Raw genomic sequence first — 24,718 nt, 5'->3', positions numbered from 1 at the left:
TAGATTTACCAAGTTTCGCCAAACAATAATCGTGGAAAAAAAAAATCCAATCATTTTAATAGTAATCCAGGAATTAAGGAATCGACTGTTCAATGCTAACATGAGCGACTTAATGATTTAAAAAAGTGACTTCAGTGTGCGTCATTCATCATACAAATTGCTACACTGCTGGAAAGAGAGAATGGAGCCACTTTCTCTTAGTGACAATCCAGTGTGAACAATGCGCAACTTCTCTACTTTATGCAAAGAGGAAAGAATTACATAAAGAAGATTTTACTAAATAGATTCTATCACGGCGGGTCAGATGACACAGCACATGAGAAACACTAGAGCTCTACAGGGAACTAGGAAATGAATCACATGAGGAAGGATTCAACTCAGGCGAGGTTCACACGATCCCCACACCTGACGACTGAAACTAGGTGTCATCCGAGTTCTTTAAGGCACTCTCAATTACATCACTCCGCCTGTATTTCTTCATCACACTAACGGCTCCTGGACAATGCCGTTGGTGAATTTACCAAACCAGATCAACAGTGTCAGCTTTGGCAACAAGAGACAAAACATGCATATATTATTCAGGCATTTGCCAATTTTGCTTCAATAATTTATGGAAAAAAATACCAATTTGAATGTTTACTTTATTAAACTTTATTTATCTGCTTTTAGTTTTAAAAAAGAAGATACAATATATATATTTTAATAGTGGGTGTTTAAGCAAAAAAGCGAGACTTGTATACGTTTTGACCATTCATTTAAACAGTAATAATTGACGCTGTGTGATCATCATGAGAATTCAGCTGAGTCTATCAGCAAATACTTGACCACCAAAAAACAAAACCAATGCTTGACTACAGGAACGTATGTGCACAGACTTGTGGAGCTTTTTAACTGCCACCTACTGGCCTGGCATATATAGAATAGCACTGTCAGTCTTTTTTTTTTTTTTTATCTCTTCTTGATTGTCATTGACAATTGTACACCAAACCTAATAGCTTTATTCTTATCAATATATACTAGTTGACAGATTTATATTTTATTCTAGTAAACATGACTTTGCAATACATTAGCAGTGAACCACTGATAATAAACAAATATGCACTTAAAACAGCTCAATATTTGAAAAATGCAATATTATGTAATAGAAAATGCAATATTGGCAATAAACTAAAGTTATTGTGTGCGCAAAGCATTTGTGTATTACACACTAAGGTTCTTTATACAAGAATTAACAATGCGGGGCCTTCCCTCTCAAGTAGGTGGTTTTATGCTATTGCCTTCAAAGGCCTAAAGGGGAACCTATAGAACCTCAGAGAAAAAATAATAATAATATTAAGCTTTTCAGACACATTCACATTGTTGCACATTTTTTAGTCTGAGTTATATTGAATTAGATTAGCCAAATTGTAGGAAATGTGCTAAAACAGAAACAAAAGCTAGTGCGACAAGTTACAGATGTGGCTACATTACAAAGTTCAAGTGAACTCTGATCTGCAAATTCACATCACGTATGTGTGTTGAGATTAACCGAAGATCAAAACTTAACTTCTCTGTAGAAAAACGTAAATATGGTGCAATCACTAATGTGATTCAACGTCACATTGTCTTTTTTTATCCAACCTCTTTTCGAAACAACTAGGAATGCAATGATTAACTTATTTCACTATTAACTGTGCTTTAATTTGTCAGTAAATTAATCATAAAGGCTTCTCAACACTACATTTCTGCATGGAATAAAACTGCTGCAACTACACAAAGTTATGCCAACTGTGCGCTAGTGTAAAGTTCCAAGCTTTTACACAGAGGCTAATACCCTTGCACAGTGGATAAACTATGGCTGAGGCTATGAACTAAGGGCTATTCACATAACATGTCTTTTGTGCAAGCAAGTTCGCGCAGTTAAAAGAATGCCTCATTGCAAGTCAGTCACGTGACAAGAACTGACTGATCAGCTTCATACTTTGTTTGGAATACAGACATTTTTACGCCAAAGAGAAAAAGAAAATACAAAACAAAATATCCCAAACAGTTTTGTAATATAGTTGACCAAAAGTGACTTCCAGACAGAGGTTCAGCAGCCTTTGACTAAATTTGTTCTCTTAAAAAGAGAAATACTTAGCAAATATGTAGGTTAGATTTACATTAGACAAATACTATTTGTTTATTTATTGATTGTTTTGTCATTTATATTCAGTGTAAAATTATTACTTAGGTTTAAATGCCAAAAACTTTTCACAAATTTTTAAGTCAAAAGTGAAATGGACTATTGTCTGTTTTTAATATTATTTTTGTGCTGTTATAATTGGTTACTCAGCAGCAATAAATAACACTTTAAAATATAAGGATTTCTCTTATGATTTTCTAAACTAGTAGTGTTTTTAAATTAATGAATGCATAATAATCGCGTTAACCATGAAACTGTGATTATTCCTAAGTAGGCAGGGGCTGGTGTAAGATTCTGACAGTATGATAACTTTGAATAAAAATATCACGGTATCACGGTTTTGTGATTATTGCACTAAAATATATTCTTTTTAAATGTCTGAGTAAAAAAACAACAATCCCCCCCCTTCGAAAACGATATATTTTATTTTTTTAAAGATTTAAAGTATTTTGAAGCAGTAAACATATCAGGTTAAATAATGAAAATAAATCATTGGCTTCTGCACTCTTTATTAGTTTCAAAAACACTGATTTCTTTACAATTTAAAACGGCATCTTTGGATATCTTTTCTGCTGGAGATACTGTTGTCCTAAAAAACAAAAACAAAAAAAAAGTAAATAAAAAAAATCTTACACATACCTAATGCCGAGTTCAGACTGCATGATTTTCAAAGTAGTCGTGTCACAGATGTTTTCACACTGCATGACTATCTGGGCTAGCGCTTTGTCGCTGCTTTGTTTACACTGCAAGATGGATCGGCGACAGGGACATTCACATTGCATGACTTTACTATAGGAAGAATCGCCGACAACTTCGTCCAAACTACGTCTCACAGCCAAAAACACGTAGTATATCTTTTGTTATTAACTACATAATGAGAAAGAATCCTTTAATGGGGTAGAACATGTACATGTTTGCTCACGGTTTAAAGGGAATTAGCCATTTCTCATCAACGTTGATAATAAACTAATTTCTTTCTGTATGAAACGTCAAACAGACACAGTTGCTCCTGAGTCCCGTCAAACCTCCACTAGTTTTTCCTCTATTTCGTGGGTCCAAATAAACCGAAAAAGAGCGCTTTTAACTTCTCCCCCAGCCTCCCGCTGGCCTGCAGCAGGTATACACACACACACACAAGTGAATGCTGCTCTCTCATTGGCTGTAGGTGATCGCTGATGTTATTTTCAGTCAAAACTCAATTCACATGGCATGATTTGAATCGCCGACAGCTCCAGATATTTAGCATGCCAAATATCTCAGGCATCGGTGACTCTCTCAGATCGCGTCTTTGAAAGTTCATACTGTGTGATTGTCACTCACGTGCACGAGCAGCGATTTGCCTGTGATTTCAGGCATTTGTCGGCGATTTCTCAAAACCTGTCGGTGAGCCAAAATACTAGATGTTTTATTGTGCATCCCATAATTTGGGAAACCTGTTAGGAAGAAAGCAGTGGACCCCCGATTTCAAGCTGGTCATAAAATTTAGCCCTTTTGTTTCAGTCTCGGAAAAGATCAGTATGAATGACCTCATGTTGGTGAAAAAAAAGAGGGTAACATCATGACTGAGCCCATGATGAACATAAAACCAGACCATAATAAGGAACACGAAGAAAAAAATAGAACCCAATTAAAATCTAGCCATCTTTCAATAAATTAAAAAACCCAGTTCATTCAGAAAGAGCTGCTGTTCATTCCAAAGCCTCAAATAAAAACGCACCATTTTCTAAGTGCACAGCGTCTTAAAATCTTCTTAGAACTGACCGGTTTTCCATCTAAAAATAGACCTTCAAACTGCTGAGCATGTCCAAAGGTAAAAATGATTCCCAAAACAAAAGCTCAAATTGCCACAGAGCCGTTCTGACCAAAAACATTACAGTATGTCACAAGTAGTATTTCAAAACACATGATGTTGTGTTTTCAAAAGAGAGCTGACGTCTCGAGACTCGTTTGAATGAGTCGTCTGACCCGTGATGACTTTCACCAGATCCTGGACAATTTTTGCATCAGCGGGTGAACATCCACACATCATTTGGGAGTTTGCAAATGTACAAAAACAATCCAGCAAGACAGACATGACAATGAAGATGGGACTTAGAATAGCGAACATGAACACAAAAAGCCTAGTTTCTGTAGAAGAATCAGAGCATGAGTGAGATCAAGCTGAATCACATGACACACTGTTGTTGCAGGTGGAGAAAAGTGTCAACCCTAAGTTCCCTAGAAACTAAAGTTCGGTTCATTATGTGGCCATAGTATCATATGATTACACCACCAGTCAGAAGATGAGACACGCTTGACCGAATTCACTTCTGAAGAATGCGTGATTTACAAAAAAGGAAAGGGAAGTCTTTTCTGCTTGGTAAAATCTGATCAAAATATAAGAGAAATAAACATTTTGTGAAATATTATTAACATTTAAATAAACTATTATATTTGTAAATGATTTAAATATTATTAAAATAAATCATTTAAAATGCATTGATAATCCAGCATCAGTACTCCAGTCCTTTGGTGTCTCTCTCACATGATCCTTCAGAAAATATTCACACACATACACTAAGGCTAATTTAGCTTATTCAATTTACCTGTAACACGTGTCTTTGGACTGTGGGGGACCCTGGAGCACCTGGAGGAAACCCATGCGAACAAGGGGAGAACATGCAAACTCCACACAAAAATGCCAACTGACCCAGCTGGGGCTCCAACCAGTGACTTTTTTGCTGAGAGGTGATCACGCTACTGTGACACCCCTTTAGAAAATATTTTAAAGTTTTATTATGCTCTATAACATTTCATGGTCAATTTTTAGTTTCTTATGATCAAATTTAACCTGCTTCTTTTTCATATTTGAAATTAATTTTGATTAATAAATAGTACAAAATAACAAAACTAAATTAAATGTAACTCGAAATGAAATCTTCTATAACAGCATAATCAAGAACTACTGGTCGGTTTATTGAATAATAATTCTTTTTTTTAAATAAACTAAATGCATTTTAAATTTGGTAATACGTCACAGCATCTGCAAAAATACCACAGCTGTTTTACATGACTTATGGATCATGCAACACTGAAACTAACTAGTGACTGCAGAGAATTCAGTTTTTAAAAACATGAATAAAATTCAATTTCATGTTTTAATTCATATAGATTTATTTTTAACCTTTTTATAGAAACAATATTTCAGAATAATTATGTTTTATTGCATTTCTGATAAGACTTCAAATAAACAAAGCCTTTGTAAGCAGAGATAAAAAATATTTATGTTTTCAAAACATATACATGATCTGCAAAAAATGGCATTAATAATTAACCTGATGACTAGTTTATGTTCAAATATGTGTGCTAACCAGATGGGATGGGCAGATCTAGTTGATACTAGGCTACATACAAACATTACGAACAATAAACAAGCATACACAGTAAACTATTTAATTTATTTAACAACAAACTTTCAAACCACGATTTACCCAAACAAAACTCCTTTATTTACAACTATATACCATTTAAACTACAAAAGCCGGTTGTCCATTGAAGCTAGCAGGAGCAGCTTTGACTCCCACTGGGCTAAATTTAATGACAGACCCTTTGAGGAATGACCCCCCGAGTGACTTTAAACCCATTAGACTTCTTAAACTAAAGAATTAAATAACAAGACAGTGCGCAGCAGCTAAGCTAACCATCATCGCTAGCGATCAGAAACGATATTAATATGCGACTAGCCAAAGGCTAACGTGTGTATGATTGAAATAAATATTAATACAGCTCTTCCTCCGTCATCTTGCGACGTGAACAGTTTGGTACATGTACATATGTTTTAAAGGGCGTGAAGAGGAAACCTGTGTTCCTGTTAGCCAGACTCAAATGCTCACCCCAATCTGCACTGCAAGCAAAACGACGCGACGCGACAAACCCACAATGAACGAGCTCGAGATCTGCGGCGCTGCATTTCCAGCACGCGATCAGTGCATCGCATCAGAAATCAATGAAAAACCTCATTCACTTACACGTAGATGATGGACACGAGGTGCATGAGCCAGAGGACGAGGAATAAGAGGAAGCCGAAGATGGCGAAGCCTTGCAGGGCGAGATCGAGCAGGGCCATAGCTGCTTCTGCTGTCCTGTGTCCGGATGCGCTCGCTGACACCTCACTGTTCGGCCCTAATGCTGGAGGAAGAAGAGCTAATCTCTCTCTCTCTTTCTCTCTCTCTCTCTAGTACACACACACACACACACATTCAGATGACTGAGAGAGGGCGGCTCTGCGGGGAATCAGCGCATAGCATAAGTGGGTGGAGTCTGATGACACACTCCACTGGGAGGGCTTTGCAACATGGGATCGCTGTGAGGGTGGAGTTAAAACAATTGTAACATTTCAGGAATGTTTTATTTATGTCTCCAGATTTTTTTAGTCGTGTTAAACTGTGAATATATTTATATAATTATCTTAAAGCTAGATAGATTGGGCAAAAAGAGTGGTTCTGTTTAAATTCCAGAGGCAATTTCTTATATATCTGTTGAAGCCTTTTGTTTTGTTTTGATTTGATTTCTGACAGTTGCAGGCTGTGAAGTAAATGAAATCATTGAGAGGAATGGAAATTAATTGTATGCTGCCTGGCGCTACACTCAACGGCCACTTTATTAGGTACACCTTCATAGTACCGGGTTGGACCCCATTTTGCCTTCAGAGCTACCTTAATTCTCATGGCATAGATTCAACAACGTGCTGGTAACAATTTTCTGAGATTTTGGTTCATATTGACAAGATAGGATCACACAGTAGCTGCAGATTTGTCAGCTGCACATCTGTGCTGCGAACCTCCCATTCCACCACATCCCAAAGGTGCTCTATTGGATTAAGTTCTGGTGACTGCGGAGGCCATTTGAGTACAGTGAACTCATTGTCATGTTCAAGAAACCAGTCTGAGATGATTCTCGCTTTATGACATGGTGGGTACACTGTGGTCATAAAGGGATGAGCATGGTCAGCAACATTATTCATGTAGGCTTTGGCGTTGACACGGTGCTCAATTTGTACTAATAGGATCAAAGTGTGCCAAGAAAATACCCCCCACACTATTATACCACCACCACCACCAACCTGAAACAATTTATACAGGGTAAGATAAATCTATGCTTTCATGTTGTTCATGCCAAATTTTGGCCCTGCCATTCAAATGTCGTAGCAGTAATAGAGACTCATCAGACCAGGCAACGTTTTTCCAATCTTCTACTGTCCAATTTTGGTGAGCCTGTGTGAATTGAAGCCTCGGTTTCCTGTTCTTAGCTGACAGGAGTGGCACCCGCTGTGGTCTTTTGCTAGTCCATCAGCCTCAAGGATGTTGTGTGTTCAGAGATGCTCTTCTGCATACTTCTGTTGTAACGAGTGATTGTTTGAGTTACTGTTGCCTTTCTATCAGCTGGAACCAGTCTGGCCATTTTCCTCTGACTTCTGGCATCAATAAGGCATTTGTACCCACAGAACTGCTGCTCACTGGATATTTTCTCTTTTTCGGACCATTCTCTGTAAACCCTAGAGATGGCTGTGCGTGAAAATCCCAGTAAATCAGCAGTTTCTGAACTCAGACCAGCCCATCTGGCAGAGACAACCATGCCATTTTCAAAGTCCCTAAATCACCTTTCTTAGGTGTCACTAAACTAATTGAGTTGCTGCCATGTGATTGGCTGATTAGAAATTTGCGCTAATGAGCAGTTGGACAGGTGTACCTATTAAAGTGGCTGTTAAGTGCAGGCTTTATGCTGGGTGATTCCTCTAAAAGCCTAAATATCGGATTTATTTATTACTTCTGTATTCTATAGTTTAACGCAATTCATCCATGCATACGTCTTTAAGGTCTGTCTCTACAACAGGAAACTACTAAATAACTCACAAATGTGATTTTTTAAATCTCAAAATTCTCACTTTTTAATCGCAATTGTGAATTTATATTAAGCAATTGCAACTAAATCTCAGAATTGCGAGATAAGTTAAAATTCTAACTTTATACCCTAGAATTTTCCCTTTTTATCATGTAATTGCGACTTAATTTTTTTAGAATTCTGACTTTATAACTCAGAATTGCGAATTTTATTCTCTGAATTCTGACTTTATTTCTCAAAAGTGAGTTTATATCTTTCAATATTGACTTAATCATTCATTTTCCTTTTTATTTATATGTCCTTTTATTTATCAGAGGTCGCCACAGCAGAATAAATTGCTAATATATCCAGCATATGTTTTACACAGCAGATGCCCTTCCAGCCACAATCCATTACTGGGAAACACCCATACATACTCTCTCACACACATTCTCAAACACTATGGCCAGTTTAACTTATTCAATTCACCTATAGTGCATGTCTTTGGACTGAGGAAAACCGGAGCCCCCAGAGGAACGATGCACAAAACGAAAGCCCAGCTCCCTATTCAAATTTAAGTAATAACATGAATTAATTCCTTAATTTAATTATTAATTTAATTTAATTTAGTCATTACTATTTTTTTCCTTTTTGAAAATAAAAATGATTAAATTTAAATAGCACTAAGGCACTTTCATTCAATTTAGAGGAGATTAAAGTTTCTGCTGGTTATTTAATGTCTTTTAATATTAACACATGACACTCCGTCAGCTAAAAGGAGTTAGAGGAGCAACTTGTACTTTGTGTCAATTATTGTTCAGATCGGCTCTTAGAAATCTAAGTGATCTCTTTCGTGTGGACTTTGTGGAGCTTATATCAGCATTTATGTGTGAGGATGGATTATGGATGGGGTCAGCAGGGCCTCTGACTGTCAAGAGAGGCCCACACCCCACAGCAGGCGCACAGCTGAAAAACAGACACTGTTTGTATCTTTTCAACACCTCACTACAAATATGATGTTATATGCTAATCGTGCTACATGGTTGTCTTGTGGGAAAGAGTGTTTAAGAGTACAAAAAATGCTTCAGTGTCAGTTTGCATCTATAAATTATGATTATTGTTGTATTTTTTTTTGTTATGAACATTTTGACTTGGTTCATTTCACTTGTTTTACTAAAAAATGTGCTATCTGCTTTCATATTCATATAGTTATTTTTAAATATTACTTTTTAGGAATATAAAATATATTATATATTTAGCACCCCTGTTTGATAGAGCGGCATAACAGTGTTTAGTCACATGGTTGCTTTCGCTTTTATGAAAAAAAAAACCTAGTTTCGGATCTTATTTAACTTCAATTGAACAAAGGGAGCCGTTTACAATGCGTTACCAAGGCAACTACTGATGCGTTTTGTGTAATGTTTTAAAGAGCTTTGTCGCAGCACGACAGTGGAAAATGAAACCGTATCCGTGCTGTCTGGCCCGGTTTGGCGCGGAATGGAACAGTTCTGTTTAAAGAACGATTCAGCACGATAGTGGAAAAGCGGCTAAAAGTGTGGCTCAACTCTACCTCGACTTTGTCAGATTAACAGCACAGTGACAGACATGAAGGAAGCAAATCTCATGTAACGTTTGTGAGAAATACTACAGTAAGAACTTTACCAATGAGTATTTGATGTATTTGTTGTGGAGTTAATTGATCCTTCGCAAAGCTACACCCAAAAAGCGTCACCCACCAATCGTGGCTTAGCAACCATAACTACACTCAGAAGGTCTGTCCCAGTCATTTCCCAGTTGTCATTTCCCAGTTGTCTTTTTCTTTATTTTTCGCTAGATATTACGAGCACTGCTCCGTTTAAGCCTTCGCCATAGTAGTCATACTAATAGCAATCATATTTACATTCGTTTTAAGCTATGAATATTTGAAATTACTTGTCAACAAAACAAAACCCAAATGTAATAACAAACTGAGCACTTGCAATCAATATACTTCACCCACAGCTGTTTTTCAGTAATTTATATCCCTCATGTCCATGTCAGAGCAACAATTCACCAATGTTTTCATCTGTTTTTGGAGATTTAGTCATTGGTGACGACGTTATAGCGGGTTAGTGACTGTTTTTATATTTGGTGTCTGATTAATATTTGATGGTAGGGAAAATCTGTTTGTTTACTTCTGCTATTTATACTTTGATTTACATTTCAATTTATTTATTTTTGTCCACTTAACTACAAATTACAATGGAAACTGGATAAAGAGCACACAAGCATGCACTAAAAATGTCCAGATTTTCACAACAATTTACTGTAATTTTTCACAGTAAATGACATTAGTATCGCTTCACAGTATTTAATTGTGAAAACTCACAGTAATATGTAGTATTCATAATTTTATTGTGAATTTAAGGCAGGTAGATGATTACAGCAAACTACTGTAAAAAGGGCTACACGTTAGTTATAGGAATTTTAACTTTTGTTATTTCATTTAACATAGAAATAATACAAATGAACTTTTATGCTAGTATTGGCACTTTTTGGATATTAAGAAATAACAGAATGTTATTGCCGCCCCAAAAACAATTTGGTTACCAACATCTTTTTGATTGTACTGCACATTTATTTAATCTTATGAGGTCAACATGGAAATATGAAGTAATATGTTTAAGGACAAATTTAAGGTCCAATTTTAACAGTGTGCTGACAGTTATAGGTGACTTACTGTACATTGTTATGAGCAATGATGCAAAAATCTGGCAAAAATTCCACAATTTCCCTTTTCTGACTGTTTTTTCTATGAATGAATTATGTAGAAGCACTATCCATACGTGTTTCCTCGTCGGTTAGTAAACCTACATTTCTTTGCACAACAATAGTCTCTCAGGCTTTTTGGTTAAAACTAGAGACATCATGGTTTAATTAGTTATTATTAGATTATTTTTAAATGTCACCTCTCCTGCTGTGCATGAACTAAGCTGTTAAATGATCAGCATACAAGGTGACTGGGCTAACCTAGCTTAAATTATTATTAAATTATTTTCTAATAGGTTGCTATTATGTTATGAAAATTGTAATGCATACTGCAGTTCTTTTTTTTGTCTGGCTTTCTCTGATATCTTACCTGTTTGCTAAAAATGATAAATTATAATTAATAATAAAAATGACACCTGGCAATGTCTGACACCGGCGCATACATATTGTAATAGACGGGCCAGGCACAAAAGCTTGACAGGCGTAGCAAGAGTAATTAAGGAAGGCGGGGCTTAGAAAAGGTTCAATTCAAGCTTTTTTGTGACGATGAATCACGCACAATGTTACTAAGTCCACGCACACACACATCGCGCGCGTTTACTTTGCACTGTTTTTACATGGCAAATGTGACAGGATACACATTAATAACCACTGCTGTATGGATATCTGTTATATTAATCTACAAAATAAAATTAATTTAATGTCTACAAACTATCTTTTGTTATATTTGTACTGACACGCGACTGTGGTGATCCTGCCAACACTCCTGGGAGTCTCCTTTATTTCAGACCCATCTCCCGTTTTGTTCTGTCTCCTGAAAAACTCCCATTTTAATATGATTATACCCGTTACTATGGAGACATGTTAATACATGGATGTCAATCAATTCAGTGGGCGGGAAAACCACACTCACATTGCGGTTAACCTCAAAATGGGAGCGATTTGGATCCTATTTTAACATCAGGAAAGTAAAAAATAAAAAAGAGACTTGTTGGGTTTATATCACTCCAGTATAACTGTGGACACAATATACCTACACAAAGTTCTGTCCAAACAGCTTACAAAAGATGATTTTCATCATGGGTCTTCTTTAAAACAGTGTAGGTTAGCGTACAATGTTTTATATGTATTTTAAAATCATTTGACAAATAAGATTTTTTGAAAGTAACACGACAGTTACTTTCCCTGGTAGGTAACTCAGTTACTAACTCACTTGATTTTTTAACTGTTTTCATTCTAGCCGAAATAAAACAAATAAGACTTTCTCCAGAAGAACAAAATTTATAGTAAATACTAAATAGTAAATTTCCTTCCTCTGTTAAAAATCGTTTAGAAAATATTTAAAAAAGAAAAAATATTTACAGGAGTTATGTGTATTTTCAGTCTGTTATGTTAGTATTACAACTTAAAATTACATGTAATCATTACATTTAATTTACTGTAGTTTTTATTTGACCTGTTTCAGTGTTTCAATTTTAGTTAACAGTAATACGCATGATGACCACATTATCTGTAATCTGAATGTACTGAATAGTCAAATTATTATCATCTATAAAGTTATGCATTGCATTTCTTGGGAACTGCACAACATCGACTGATGTTACAGTACGTGCCAAGCTGTGGATTCTCTGTGATTGCCCTATTCAGTAAACAGATTGCCTGCGGTATGAGTGATTCTCTGTACTCTCATTAGAGCTTTGAGGAACAAGTATCTGACGCAAGAGAAGAAATGTCTGGATGTGCTGGAAGAGGACATGTGAGCTGTTCTGTATAATGTCTTGTCCAGAGAATGAGAGGAGACTTTGTAGAGCCAATTCTGGGATTTCAGAGTAGGATTTTACAAATGTTTGAAGGCGGTTCCGGCTTTTGTGTGTGGGAGACCAGCAGGCGATGTAGAAACTAAGAATATTTTTAATATGGAAGCTGAAGGAAGTGCATAAGATGCTTGTCTGAGGGGCAAATATGTTCCGATTTCATTGGAAGTATTGTTGGTGCGCTTTTTAAATTATAGTTAGATTTCATAACACTTTAAACAAAAATTTAAGCTCTTGAACTCTTTAAAGACATGAAAAAAAGCAAATACATCGATTTGAAGAGCCTTAGACATTATTCCAGTTTAAAAAAAAAAAAAAGTAATTTAAAGCCCTGATTTATATAACAGATTACATTGGTACACAAGTAGATTGCAATTATTTGTGTGTCACTAAATGATTCCCTTTACTGACCCATTTAAAATGCTGATTCATTTAACAAATGACATGGTTATGCCACTACATGTCAAAAATGCATGAGTCACTGAATTATTCATTTTAAAGTAATAATTAATAATACAATAAAGTACAGAGTGAGTCGCTGAATTATTCACTTGACTTATCAACCGATTCGTTTAAAGCTGTGGTTCGCAAAACAGATTACATTAATACGTCAGTATGTAACAACGTATGTGTCATCATATAATTCACTCAATATATTCGTTTAAAGCACAGTCAAACAACAGATTAGATATGTGCACCAGTAGTTGGTGCTGTGTGAATTGCTAAATGATTCAATTTACTGATTCTTTATAGTACCGATTCATGCAACAAATTAAAGTGTGAGCCGAGTAGATGGCGACAATGCATAAGTCACTGAATTATTCACATAACTGATTTATTTAAAACACTGATTTGTAAAACAGATTACATCGATACACTTGTTGGTGATGTCATTATGCGAGTCACTGAGTTTGCCACTTTACTGATTTATTTAAAGCATTGATTCATACAACAGATTACATTGATTACATTACACATTGATTACATTACACAGATTTCATTGTTTTGCCTGTAGGTGTTGACTATGTGTGAATCACTAAACTATTCACTGATTGTTTTAACAGTGATTGAATTATAATCACCAATTATTCACTTAACTAATTCTTTTGAAGCAAAGATTCATGTGAGCGATTACTTTAAAATGCCAGTGGGGGAAGACAAGTCACTGGAAATATTCAGTTCATTTATTCAAAACACTGATTTATACAACAGAATGTATCTTTAAAGCATTCTTAAATCACTTAAGTATATACTTAACTGATTGTTTAAACACTGATTGAATCATTAATCACTAAATTATTCACTTAACCAATTGTTTAAACATTGATTGAATTATTAATCACTGAATTATTCACTTAACCAATTGTTTAAACCTTAATTGAATCATTAATCACTGAGTTATTCACTTAACCTATCGTTTAAACCTTGATTGATTCCTTAATCACTGATAGGGGTTGGTACTAAACTTTGCAAGACACTGACCCTCCAGGACCGAGTTTTACACCCCTGATTTAAAGCATTGATTCCTACAAAAGATCACATAGTTTTGACTATAGGTGGCGACAATGTGTGAATCACTGAATTATTCAATTAACTGATTGTTTAAGCACTGATTGAATAATTAATCACTGAATTATTCACCTAACTGATTCCTTTGAAGCTCAGATTATTGCAAGATATTATATTAATATGCCAACATAGGATGACAACGTACATGTCACTGAAATATTTAGTTAATTCATTCATTTAAAGCACGGATTTATACAACAGCATGTCGACGCCATTAGGCGGCGTCAGTGTGTGAGTCGTTGAATTATTCACCCAATATATTCGTTTAAAGTACTGATTCATATATTTCTTCACCAGTAGATGGCAATATCGATGACAATAGATCATTATCGACCCCTTTAGAGTACTGATTCATTCAACAGATTATATTGTTATGGTAGCAGATGGCGGCAATGTCTGAGTCGCTGAATTATTCACTTAACTGATTCGTTTAAAGCACTGAATTATATTACTTATTCATTCAAACAACTAATTTGTACAACAAATGCAGATGCATTGTACACAGCAAGTTTTGATGTGGTCATGTTTACCACTGCTCACCATAATTGCAGAATTTTAACAATTCGAGAAAGTGACATCGAATCAACACATTATTAAAGGGATAAGAAGATGGAAGCATTGCGATACAAAACAAGTGCTGAGTTGCTGAGAACTTCCTGTTTCTTTGCTGCCTTGTAGATGATGACATTTTATATTGACTGTTTCCTCCTTAATTTAATTTCTTTTAATTTCATGTGACAGGAAAAAATATGTTTTTTATCATTTTATTATTAAAATCCTTTTTTTAAATATGTTTCATTCCTTTGATGGAATGAAAAAAGAACTGTGATTGTGATTGAAACACAACTGTAATTGAAGTCCTCATTCAAATATCATCTTACCTTCTCACAAAAAGAGGTGTGGAGGTCAGAATAAGGACTCACTGTATAAATTAGTTTCATCAGGATGTGTCAGTGGAAATATGCCGTCATGTACTCTTGTGATGTGTCTCGAAGTGTTGTGATGACATCATTACCAGGAACTGTGTCAAGTGTTAAAACCAAACAAAGGGATAATGAACACTATGAATGACATTGTGAAATACCAAAACAGTCATTGCACTTCACAGCCAGGTTTCAGCCTTTAAAGAGAAGAACTCCATTTTGTGGCAAAAGGCTTTTTTACAAGTCACCGACAGTCACAGTTAAGATTTAACATTTTAGAATCCATTTAGTCAGGGTCTTGCACTTTTAACTTAGCTTAGCATTGAACATTGAAACAGATTAGACCATTAGCATCTCACTCAAAAAAAAAAAAAAAATGTTGATAATTTTTCTATTAAAGATTGACTCTTTTGAAGATTAATTTTGTACTAAGGCTGAAGGAAAAAGAAAAGTTGCTGTTTTCTATGCAGATATGACTAGGAATACTATCATTTAGGCGTAATAATCAAGGGACTTTACAGCTGTACCATGGCTGCAGCAGGCGCCACAATCTTACACAGCGTTGTCACCTAGAGACTAACTAGAGACTTATGCTAAAAGGGACAGGATTAAACAAGATAAATAGACAACAACAAAAAAAGGGGGGGTTATTGGTCTATTTTTTAAAAAAATGGTACAGAGGTCATGTTTTGGTCTTCGATAGGTCTCTTGCAGTCATGTGATATGATTTCGCAGGTCAGAGTTCACCGAGCTTGAACTTTGCAAAGCAGCAAACTGCAAAACTTATTGCATAAGCTTGCCTTTCCAGTCTGACGCATTTGCACGCATATGAATGAAAGTCTATGTAGAGAAAAGTGCAGTGTTACCACGGCTTCACCTGGAGACTATTTTTGGGTCTTGCAAATTATCAATGAGTAGGTTTACATTGACATCAATAATCTGGTTTTAATGTGATTTAGACAATACTCTAATTAAGAGTCTACCATGTAAACAGCGATTTATGATTAACTTAATCTGAACTAAGCAGAAATTAAATTAAGACTTGTGGAGTGTGCTTAATTTAGTTGCATTGTTAAAGTGCAGTACAGACATGTAAACACCTTAATCAAACTATTACAGTAGTGTAAGATTTTCACTGCATTTTGTGACATGGTATTTCATACACACACAGCTGTTTGACACTATTCTCTGCACCACCGAATCAGTAAAGGACCACAGACATCTATATTGTGTAATGCGGAGGTTTTTTTTTTTTTTTTTTCCATCCGGCTGTATCAAATTCCAATTAAACAACACTCTTCCACCAGTTCTTTCATACGCACATCCAATATCTCGTTTGTCATGGGGGGGCATGCATGAAATGTTCCTGAATGAAAGTGAAAGTGCCAAACCACATTTAAAGTCGACAAATTAAAAAGGAAACTCCTGAAATTACATGAAACTCCAGAGAAAATTTGGATAGTGATGACTCAACCATTTGAATTGATCTATGTGCTTATAACATGTAAAATGGGATCATGAAAGAAACAAGCAACTCATGTAAACACCTTAAACATATTATTGTCTTATTCAGATTAAGGTAAATAATTTGATTACTGCTGTCCATGTAAACAGTCATTGGGTCTGCTTCAGCTATGGTACAGCAGCAGAGTTTCTTGATTATTATGCCAGAATGAGAATATAGTTCCTATATCGACCTAGGAAATAGGATCTCTTCATTTTCCATCTGTCTTCAAAACTTTTCACATGAAGTAACTAAAAAAAGAGTCAAGCTTTAAATAGGAAAAACTTATTTTTGGAGCAAATTGCTAATGATCTATTCCGATTCAATGATTAATGCTAAGCTAAGCTAAAAGTGCTCTTGCCAGACTCGAAAATTAGCTAAATAGATAAAAAAAAATTAAAACTCAAACTTTATAGATCTTGTTAAATAGGCTTGTTTGAAAAAAATAAAAATAAGTGATCTTTTAGGATGTTGTCATTTCTGATTATTTCATTTCTAATATATGGGGCAGACTGAAGATAGCTGCAACACAGGTCAGTTGTATCGCTTCCAATCTCTCCAATCAGGAGCTAGCTACAATTCAATTGACACATAGATTAGTCTCAGATTAATTCATGTATTTAAACTCATCAAAGTTAAATGATGTGTCTGTTTTGATATTTTTTTATAGCAGATTGTTGGTCCTAATGTTTTAGCTGTTAGCTGGAAGGTGCACAAGTTCGTGGCAGGACTCTGAGACAGTTGTAACAAAACTCTTTGTTATCTGAAACAATGAAGCAAGTTTATTTGGATTTATTCATTCATTCATTTTCAAATGCCAGAAGGGCCGGACCAATTTTTAAATGTGGGCCGGTCAGTTTTCTTTTTTTTATATGTATTGTTCTTACGTGCAGGCAGCTTTTATGTCTTGCTAGATGTGATATTATGATTAAAATAAATAAATATGATTAAAAATAAATAAATAAATAATAATAATAATAATAAATGTTAAGCATTTGGCCCAATTGGTGACAGCCGCCTGATTTCAAGATGGGCCGACCCAATCCGAGGTTACCCGGACGTAATCAAATTCCGGCAAGAATTTCATATTTTTTCACCACCTGTACACCAAAAAAAATAGTAAATGTCCGTGTCCGTGGGTGGGTTGTGTTGGTGTGGTATTGTGGGCTGATGTGGCTACAGTGCCAGGGCTGAATTTTTGTCCCAGTCCGCCCCTGCACACACTCATACCATATTGACAATTTAGCCAATCCAATTCACCGGTACCGCATTTCTGGACTGTGGGGGAAACCGGAGCACCCGGAGGAAACCCATGCGAACGCAGGGAGAACATGCAAACTCCACACAGAAACGCCAACTGAGACAAGGCTCAAACCAGCGACCCAGCAACCTTCTTGCTGTGAGGCGACAGCACTACCTACTGCGTCACTGCATTGCCCTATTTGGATTTATGTGTTTTAATTTCAGTCTTTTTAAAAAATATATACCTCAAAGCCAAAAGACGTTTCGGTTACGTTTGACCTGTCCTCTTTGGGCCCATGAAGCCTGCACACACAAATAGTGTTCAATTGTTAAAGCTGATGCACATGTGTACATTATATCAATGAACTCACGTTATACTTAATGGTGCCTCGACCGATAAAGAGATAATGTTACATCTGATTCTGCAGATGGAAGCCAATGTTACATTTGATTTTAATGGAAATTATATTACTTCTGACAACACAAATGAAAACAACAACGTAATATCTGAGCCCAGCAGAAATCACAATGTTATATCTGACCCCAGTGTGTGTTACAACTAACTTAGACTATGGGTAAATTCTAATATTTAGCTTCTCCTGTTTAAATCTAAATTATGCATGTTCTGTTTGTGCTGCTAGGATAACATTTCTGCCACTTAATAGCTAGCATTGTATCTACAACACCTGTCTCCTCTATAATTACAAATGAAAAAGTTAGGCCTGCATCTAAAAAGGAGAACACTTCATAGCAGGCTTTTTTAAATGTTTGATTTAAGAGGTCTGAAATTATCTGAAGTCTTACAAATCAGTATATGTTCATAAACATTGTTAATGACACAATTTATGATAGACTGTTAACATCTGCCTTCTGTTTCCCCAGTTTTATGTGAAATATAAATTATGGTGAATTAGGCCGATCATGACAAGCGACTGTAAATAGGAATGCTTAAATTGTCTTAATTGTCTTTAATTGTAAGTTTACCACTGGGTTTAAATGAGTTTCAACTCATGGCAGATAAAATATGGAGGTGTGGATATGCAATTAATGTGTTATAAAAATGTATGAATATCTTGCTAATTTTATAAATATTATGGCTTTATAATTAAAATGATACAACACAGAATTCAGTTCTTCTAATTATTAATATAATGGAGGCAGGCATAAGCATATACACAGATTGTGCTGACTTTGGATCATAGGATTCATTTTATTTATCATGCCCATAAACCCTGAAAGACACACATTATAAGAACATTGTTCTGTGTATTGTTTTCTTTATGATAAGCAAAAACCATCAATGGTATGATTTACAACCGATCATCCTGGTGAGGGTAGATAAAAATGTTTATATTTTCCTTGTTGAGGGCTCAGTTTACACTAAAGTCAAGCCCGCCATCTTGTGGAGAAACTGTATAGATGCGGCATAATTATTATATTATATTATATTATTCATTCATTTTCTTGACGGCTTAGTCCCTTTTATTAATCCGGGGTCGCCACAGCGGAATGAACCGCCAATTTATCCAGCACGTTTTTAAGCAGCAGATGCCCTTCCAGCTGCAACCCATCTCTGGGAAACATACACACAGTTATACAATGCGGACAATTTAGCCTACCCAATTCACCTGTATTCGCATTTCTTTGGACTGTGGGGGAAACCGGAACGCAGGGAGAACATGCAAACTCCACACAGAAACGCCAACTGAGCCGAGCCGAGGTTCGAACCAGTGACCCAGTGACTTTCTTGCAGTGAGGTGACATCACTACCTACTGCACCACTGCGTCACCTATATTATATTATATTATATTATATTATATTATATTATATTATATTATATTATATTATATTATATTATATTATATTATATTATATTATATTATATACATTTACAATATGATATAGGTCCAGCAAATTATAATAATATAAATCAAAATTAATTAAAATAATATTAATATTTTTAATGTATTTATAATTGTTATAAACAAATGTAGAAATTAGGTTATATTGTATTAAAATAGTTTGTTTAATGTAATTTTAATATTATTAAATTGAGAGAAAAGACTTTTGTTTGTAGACATTGGACTGACAGACGGACAGACACGGATATATTAAATATAGCTTAATATAAAATAGTTTAAATACAATTTATAATATTAAAATATTATATGCATCATTTACAATAATATATTAAAAAGCAATGTCATATAATATTTAAATACACACAATTCACAAATAAATGTTTTAAATATAACTTACAAAATATATACAAAAAATTAAAAACATTATTTTATTTACATTAGATTACATCTTTAAAAATGCAAAGCAAAAAATATTTGACTAAACTGTTTATTTTCTTCAAATGTTAATTGTGCTGGGCAGAGTAATCGTGTAATTTTTCTTTGACGTAAAATTTGCGTGTGTTTTATATTTATTATGTATATGTGATACACACATACACACACTCAGAAGCCAAACTATGCAAAACAATTTTGTTACATAGACAATTAAATTGATATAACACAGTACACACTTAAATAAATAGATTCAATAAATTTTTGCTCAGCACTAGTTATATTATATTCATTCATTGATTCATTTTCAATATAGCGAAAAACAAAAAAGTGCATTCAAAATAATTTAGTCTCTGTTTGTTTTGTTCAAATATCTAATTAAAAATGAATTGTGTTTGGTGTTGTAAAAAAGCAGGATGAGCAGAAGTAAAAGGAGGATGGTGTGAAGATGAAGGATGAAACAGAAACGAAAAAGTGCACAAAATAGTTGTGCTACAAGTTTGTTTTGTTTATCTGTTTAAATATATTCAGTAATGTTCTCTTGTCTGTGTCACAGCCACACAAAGAAGACAAAGAAGGACAAGTCGTTAAGGTATTTATTTAAGTGAAACAACAACAGCAGAATATGATGTCAAGGCTGAACAGAATACACAGACAGACGATGCTCAGACTGAAAGTTTTAGGCCGTACTCACATTAGGTACAGTTGCCTTGAACCGGGCCAAAGCACGCTTGTCCCCCCTCCCATCTCCCCCGACGGCCCGCACTCACAACACAATCGGGCCTCGGCACGCTTACGTCATCGCTGCTGTGCTGTTCAGTGAGAAGCGCTCTCACTCAGCAGCACAGTGGAGATTTCTCTAGTTATATCGTTTCAGTCGTTTGATATGCAGTGACATGCAGTCAAATATTTCACCAAACAGTCTTTAGGGATGCGGTGACACGCAGTCAGATATTTCGCCGAACAGATCCGCCACTTTTGGCGCTCATAATCATAAAGCCCTCGTGCTGCAGGAATGAGGAGGTCTGCTGAAGGTGCAGCTGTGGTGCAGTGAGGGGTTTGCGTATTCAATAAACTACGACAGTTTGCATTCATTGAACAGTGAGAATGATTAATAAATCCATATGAAACAGTCCCTTAAAGTCACGTCTCGCTTTCAGTTTCAGGCTTTGGCGCGTTTTGCACTCACACTACAAACGTACCGCACCAAAACCCAAGTGAACCCTCCTCTTCCAACCAGGCCAGGGCCGGCCAAGTGAACTGTGCTTAAACCCGATTCAGCGCACTCACACTTCTCAAACGATCTGGGAAACGGGCCTGGGCACGGTACGGATGGCATAGTGTGAGTAGGCCCTTAGTAAAGAACTAAGGCAGCTGCCGTTCGCAAACCACCCGCGGAACGCAGACTGGATTAAGGCAACAGAAATTCCTCCCTCGGGTTGGTGAGGAGAGGGGTTAAAGGAGGAGATATTCCCTGCAGCAGAGCTAATGCTGGAGCTGGCGAGCACAAAGGTGGAGGCTGGATTCAACTGCGTGGTGACTGCGCAGATCACAGGTAAGCAATCACGGCAAGTTATAAATTATTGTGCTAGACTAGACTGGACATGACATAATTCACTCAAGGCATTAAGGAATAGCATAGCTTCTGTAAGCTTTAATAAACAATAATAAAAAAAGAATTACAAGACAGGGCAAGTATATATAGGGGGGAATATATAGTATAAATAAGTCTTATAACTCTTTCATTTATTTTCTGCCGCTTTTCCAGGGCCAGGTCGCGGGGACAGCAGTCTAAGGAGAGAACCCCAGACTTCCTTCTCCTCAGACACTTCAGACCTCCAGCTCTTCTGAGGGAATCCCGAGGCATTCCCATGCCATCCGAGAGACATAGTCCCTCCAGCAAGCACCATGGCCTCGGACTTGGAGATGCTGATTCTCATCCCAGCCGCGTCACACTCGGCAGCAAACCGCCCCAGTGCATGCTGAAGGTCCATGTTTGATGAAGCCAACAGAACAACATCGTCTGCGAATAACAGAGATAAAATCTTGTGGTCCCCAAACCGGACCCCTTCCAGCCCCAGGCTGCGCCTTGAAATTCTGTCCAAAAAATTACAAATAGAATTGGTGACAAGGGGCAGCCCTGCCAAAGTCCAACATGCACTGGAAACAAATCTGACTTATTGCCAGCAATGCAAACCAGACTCATCTCTGTTCATACAGGGACAAGACGGCCCTCAACAGATCGCCTCTGACCCCATACTCCCCGAGCACCCTCCACAGAATGCCACAAGGGACACGAGTGAATGAATGCTTTCTCCATGTCCATAAAACACATGTGGACTGGTTGGGCATACTTCCATGAACCCCCGAGCACCCTGGTGAGGGTATAGACAGTGACGTAGCGTACGGGCCCGCAGGGCACGCACCGCGGGGGGGCCCCGCGTGATTAGGGGGCCCCACGTCGTCGCGATTTTCAATAGTTGAAAATCCAGGAACCGCAATAATCAAACTCTTGGGAACAACTATGGACGGAACCAAAGTTCACAGGTCTGTGTTCTCTGAACACCTCTCAAGCGGTGGACTACTTCATTCTGATTACTTGCTGCCGAACCGTGTCATAGCCAATGAAGACGCGTCGCTGTTTCTCGCCGCCGGTTCTCGTTAAAAAATTAATGACTTCTGGATACTTTTACGCTCTCGCCGCTTTCGGTTTGTGATCGCTCCTCAGTTTGTGAAGGATTCCCCACGTTTTCGCTCCACTCCGCCTCCTTTCCCCGCACCTCAATTTGTGACATAGATATATACACTAGATATTGTATAGGGACCCTGAGCATGCGTCAATAGCGCCGTCACATTGGTAGAGGGCTCCCAGGACAAATGTCATTCAACCGCTCTAGTCAAGTGTTTTTACGTGAAGATGCGGGACTGTAGCTCTGTCTACGAGTGTAGTAACAAGCAAAAAAAGAAAACAAAGCACAAAGGCAGAACATTTCATAGGCAGGATTAAGTTTTTTACGTTTTTGTATGTTCTGAAATTTGTGCTAAACAGGTAGCATTATTGATGATAATACAGTTACTTACTGCGTTCAGCATAAGGCAAAGTAGCTCCAATTCGCACTAAATACTCGGCTTATGCTAGCTTTGTTGAATAAAATCAGCAAACAATGAAAAAGAAATATGACTACGAGATCCTGCGCTGCCAGAAACCCGTATTATTGTCGACTAACGTTAGTGAACGAGTCGTTCATAATGGAGATTCATTCACAAACAAATCGCTCTCTCCATCAGTATGAGAAGTGAAAGCAGGAGAGAAGGTGTGTTTCAGGACATGATTAGATCAAGTTTAACAGGCAGGGTGGATAGTACATTTCTGTATACACAAACACAATCTTTTTGTCAGGAATGCCCATGCGATCACTGATCCATCAATGTAAAAAAGTGATGTAAAATTATAATTTTTATAATTAAAAAAAAAAAAAAATACTAACATCCAGGAAAACTCCTGATCATAGATATATGTGTATATGTGTATATCTCTGGCTCTGCTGCCCCCAAACACCCCCGACCCCCTTGAAAACTGGGGGCCCCATCGGTGATCCCTGCAGGGGGGCCTCCGCATTTTGTGCTACGCCACTGGGTATAGAGCTGGTCCAGTAGTGAGAGTGCAAAAATCGCATTGTTCCTCCTGCATCCAAAAATGCGACTTGAGTGTCTGTGACACTTGGGTAAAGAGAGGGGCAGAGCTGTCAACTGATCACCACCTGGTATTGAGTTTCCCCCTGGCTGGGGGGAAAGCTGGACAGACCTGGTAGGCCCAAGCATATTGAGAGGGTCCTCTGTTAACGTCTTGCAGAACTTCAAGTCAGAGGGATTTTCAACTCTCACCTCCGGGAGAGCTTTGACCAGATCCCGAGGGAGGCTGGAGACATGGAGACCAAGTGGTCCATGTTCTCCGACTCTATTGTCAACGCAGCCGTGAGGAGCTGTGGCCATGAGGTCTGTGGTACCTGTCGGGGCAGCAATCCATAAACCCGGAAGTAAGGGATGCTGTCAAGCTAAAGAAGGAGTCCTACAGGGTTATACTTGGTTGGCTAGCAGAACTTCTGAGACAGCTGATGGGTATTGACAGGCCAAGCGTGCTGCAGCCCAGGCGGTTGCGGAAGCAAAAACTCAGGCCCAGGAAGAGTTCGGGGAGACCATGGAGGAAGACTATCGGTCGGCCCCAAAGAGATTCTGGCAAACTGTCTGGCGCCTCAGAAGAGAAAAGCAGCTCCACATCAACACTGTTTACAGCGGAAGAGGGAAGCTGTTAACCTAGACTGGGGATGTGGTCGGGCGGTGGAAGGAATACTTTGAGGGTCTCCTTAACCCCACTGACATGTCTTTCATTGAGGAAGCAGAGACTGGGGAAGCAGGGGTGGACTTACCCATCAACCAAGCTGAGGTCACTGAGGTAGTTTGCAAGCTCCACAGTGGCAAAGCAGAGAGGGTGGATGAGATTCACCCACTGTATCTTAGGTCTCTGGATGTTGTGAGGCTGTCGTGGCTGACACGTCTTTACAGCATCGCATGGAGGTTGGGGACAGTACCTCTAGACTGG

General features: G+C 37.2%; 1 protein-coding gene across 3 annotated transcripts in view; it reads right to left on the bottom strand.

The window, feature by feature from the left end:
* ugcg (UDP-glucose ceramide glucosyltransferase) overlaps positions 1-6,412 on the bottom strand; it is a 60,475-nt gene extending 54,063 nt beyond the window's left edge. For 2 of the 3 annotated variants that reach the window (XR_015500397.1, XM_087269501.1), the window contains exon 1: positions 6,172-6,412. Coding sequence is in view for 1 of the 3 variants with exons in the window: in NM_001024207.2 (NP_001019378.1) it covers positions 6,172-6,269 (98 nt within the window). In the remaining 2 variants the exon portion in view is untranslated. 3 annotated transcript variants of the gene reach the window in all.
* Positions 6,413-24,718: the final 18,306 nt, after the last annotated feature.

Source organism: Danio rerio, chromosome 10 (assembly GCF_052040795.2).
Source record: "Danio rerio strain M-AB ecotype USA chromosome 10, GRCz13ab, whole genome shotgun sequence".
Lineage (NCBI taxonomy): Eukaryota > Metazoa > Chordata > Actinopteri > Cypriniformes > Danionidae > Danio > Danio rerio.
This window is presented reverse-complemented; position numbering and strand designations above follow the sequence as displayed.